Genomic DNA, 3,383 nt, shown 5'->3' with positions numbered 1-3,383 from the left:
TTTATGTGCTAAATTTATCTACATTAGTTCATCTAACATTATCTGTTGTGATTTTGTTATGGTTAATATATATTGAAATTTATCTGCATTAAATTAATCTATATTTGTTTATCTGTATTATTTGTTATGATTTTGGTATGGTTCGTATATATTAAAATTTATGTCCACTGCAGATAAATTTTTGTGCACTACAGGCAAATTTATATGTGAGATTTTTTCATAGCAAAATATATCGACAATAGATTTTGTTTGAAAAAGTTTTTCACGTTGATTTAGAATATATGACTTTTTTTAAAATTCATCATGTATTTTGAGAGATAAATAGTTTTGAAATTTCGTTTAGGAAAAGGGAAAAAATCAAAACTGGTAATATCATACGCGGAAAAAATATGGAATAAACATTAGGAAAAGCGTAGACCGATAATCCACTTTCTCGTAGGAAAATTCCCGTCAACTAGTCATGTCAAATAAGTAATAAAATTTTGTTTTGTAAAGTTGAAGGAAAATATCCAAATACATGTCTTATTGTTTTCAATATTCCAGATTTATAGCAATGATATATTGTTCTCCCCCAAGTGATCAATGATTGATTACAGATATCCATGATTTAGGAATATGTGATTTTATTAAATAAAAAGTGACATATAGGTAATTTAATAAGTTGTCTCCTTATTAATAATTTTTTTGAATTATCCTTATTGGAATAAGGTGTCGGGGTGCTGCTATAATCGCCATTGTAACAAGTTTGGATATCCATATTATTTTTAAAAATGACAAAAAAATTATAAGTGTGTATTATTTCATCGAACGAATACAACAATATTTTTTTTTTTTGAAAAAAAAATCAAATGCACCATGAAAAAGATAAAGAAAGTTTTGAGTTTATATCCAAAGGTCCAAAATTGTTACATTTTTTTCGTATTGAATTTGATTTTTGTTTCAGAGAAAAGAAATGTCATTGGATTCGTATAAACGATCAAAATATAAATATAATCTTTTAAGAAATTTAATCAAGGCTCTAACAAAATTACAACGTGGGTTGATGTAGAAAAACTATAGCAGCCCCTAACTTATTGGAACATTTCTTCGAATTGTGTCGTGGTAATTGCCCATTTATTTTAAAAGAAAAAAAACAATCAAAAGAGAGTTAAAAAACGACAAATTAATTTCTAATTATTCCTTTAAATTAGAGGTAAGACTTAAAAAGCTTGACCCCATAGGAAAAGGCGTTTTCAATGCCTGTTTTCCCTCGTTGCCACTTGAAATGGAAATCAAGAAAATGAATTCCTTTTCCGCTCTTCCCCTCACCTGCAACTCCAACCACAGCCCATCTTCAAACAAAAATTTCAGTTTCTCAAAAAAAAAAAAAAATAAACCGACCAATTGTATTCAAATCTCTACACAAACAACTGCATCGAATCGGCCTAATCTTTTCTTGTAATGGTATGTTTCTTTTTTTGGTGTTAATCTTTCTCAGGAAGAAAAGTTAGTGCAAGGAAAATTTTCTGATTTGTATCTCTGTATTTTTAGATCTGGCAGGTTAAGGTGAGTCTGTGAAGAGTATTACAATGGCATACAAGGTGGATCATGAATATGATTACTTGTTCAAGATTGTGTTGATTGGGGATTCTGGTGTTGGTAAATCCAACATTCTCTCCCGGTTTACGCGCAACGAGTTCTGCTTGGAATCCAAGTCCACCATTGGCGTCGAATTCGCCACCAGAACTCTCCAGGTAACCTTTGCCTTTCATGTTTTCGTAAACGCCAAAGATCTGCATTTCCTGCCGGAGCGTTCTTGATCAATAATAGACCACCGACAGTGAGATATATACGTGTGTTTGTCCCAATGCAGGTGGAAGGAAAGACTGTAAAGGCACAGATATGGGACACAGCAGGTCAAGAGAGATACAGAGCAATCACAAGTGCTTATTACAGGGGTGCTGTTGGGGCACTTTTGGTTTATGACATAACCAAGAGGCAAACATTTGACAATGTCCAGCGATGGCTACGAGAACTAAGGGACCATGCTGATTCCAACATTGTAATCATGATGGCTGGTAACAAATCAGATCTGAATCACCTGAGAGCAGTCCTAGCTGAAGATGCTCAAGCGTTGGCCGAGAAAGAATGTCTGTCGTTCCTGGAGACTTCAGCGTTGGAAGCGTTCAACGTTGAGAAGGCATTCCAGACCATTTTGTATGACATATACCATATTATAAGCAAGAAGGCACTGGCTGCACAAGATCCAGCTTCAACAACTGGGCTTCCACACGGAACGACCATAAACGTTTCTAATTTGTCCGGTAATGTGAACAAGAGAGCTTGTTGCTCCAACTGATTAGGTGTGTTTCCTGTTTAAAGTCTGTAGAAGAGGAGCCTACTAGCATGCCTGGACATTGTTGTTCTTTGTTACTGTAATGGCCAAGAGAGAAGCAGAGTTCCCGATGAATGCTAATGGTTATTGAGGCCTGTGTCTTTGATTTTGCATGCAATTATCGTAGGTATCTTCTGTGCTTTGTAAATCAAGTAACAGAAGAAAAAGAGAGAGGGCATGGTAAGTGTTAGTATCGATTGTTGCTTATTTTTCTTGACCTTATTTTGTAACTTGGTTCTTCCAAATTTTCAATAAAACTTTCTGCTTAATTTTTTTGCCATCAAATGAAAAAAAATGAAGCTTTCTCGTCCAATGATCACTTTCTTACTTTCTTAGATGGAAAGAAATTACAAAACGTATATGAACATTACAAAATGTACATGTACAACAACGTTGTGAAATTCATGTTACCTTAGAACAACAACTAAAGTCTAAGATAGAGGTTGAACACTGAGAACGAAACAAATGGCTCCATCAGCCTCCCCCGCCACTATGTCTCGCGTCTCGAGAAGCAGACTACATCCTTCGACAGGTGCACGAGGGAATATGTGGAACTCTGCCTGATTGATAGTAATCCAGGAAAACAGCACTGACTTATAAGTGCCAGTGCCACCACACGTTTGATTGACTATGGAGAACAACACTAATTTACAGTTGACAACTTGAAGAAGTTGGCACTGGGTCTTGAGAATGTGCCAAGGGTTCGGGTTTGTATATTGGCTTTCTCAAATAATATCAAATTACTGTTGTTTTGGTGTCCTTTAGTGGGTCCATTTGTATAACAGCGCATTTAATTAGTGAAAATTTTCTCGAGATAATCAACCAATATTTCTTGGAAGATTTTTCTGGAAGTTATCATTGTATTCAAGCGTTGTAAATGACCCTAACTTTTAAGGATATTTTAATCGTTGACCATTAAAATCTATACTCACCGGAAATATTTTTATTGCGAAGACCCTAGCAATAAAGAGAACGAATCTTCATGCTCAGAGAGAATTCGTGTGAGAGA

The 3,383-nt window shown here is 34.9% G+C and overlaps 1 protein-coding gene across 2 annotated transcripts; it reads left to right on the top strand.

The window, feature by feature from the left end:
• The first annotated feature begins 1,309 nt into the window (after positions 1-1,309).
• Positions 1,310-2,643, top strand: LOC120006452 (ras-related protein Rab2BV-like). 2 transcript variants are annotated; one of them, XM_038856496.1, is made up of 3 exons: positions 1,310-1,443; positions 1,531-1,733; positions 1,853-2,643. In XM_038856496.1, exons 2-3 carry the CDS (start codon positions 1,569-1,571, stop codon positions 2,336-2,338), a joined length of 651 nt encoding a protein of 216 aa, XP_038712424.1. In that variant the 5' UTR covers positions 1,310-1,443; positions 1,531-1,568; the 3' UTR covers positions 2,339-2,643. The 2 variants fall into 2 exon arrangements, with proteins under 2 accessions (XP_038712424.1, XP_038712425.1); XM_038856497.1 differs by having other exon boundaries at positions 1,423-1,443; positions 1,540-1,733.
• Positions 2,644-3,383: the final 740 nt, after the last annotated feature.

The sequence above is a fragment of the Tripterygium wilfordii genome, chromosome 9, assembly GCF_013401445.1.
Source record: "Tripterygium wilfordii isolate XIE 37 chromosome 9, ASM1340144v1, whole genome shotgun sequence".
In the NCBI taxonomy this organism is placed as follows: Eukaryota; Viridiplantae; Streptophyta; class Magnoliopsida; order Celastrales; family Celastraceae; genus Tripterygium; species Tripterygium wilfordii.
Note: the sequence above shows the minus strand (reverse complement) of the source record. Positions and strands in the feature narration are given on the sequence as shown.

What these genes read in the sequence shown, in the direction of transcription:
- LOC120006452 (XM_038856496.1), top strand. Translation starts at nt 1,569, where the DNA reads ATGGCATACAAGGTGGATCATGAATATGATTACTTGTTCAAGATTGTG. An exon ending in TCGCCACCAGAACTCTCCAG is followed by an intron (nt 1,734 to 1,852) that starts GTAACCTTTGCC and finishes GTCCCAATGCAG; the next exon opens with GTGGAAGGAAAGACTGTAAA.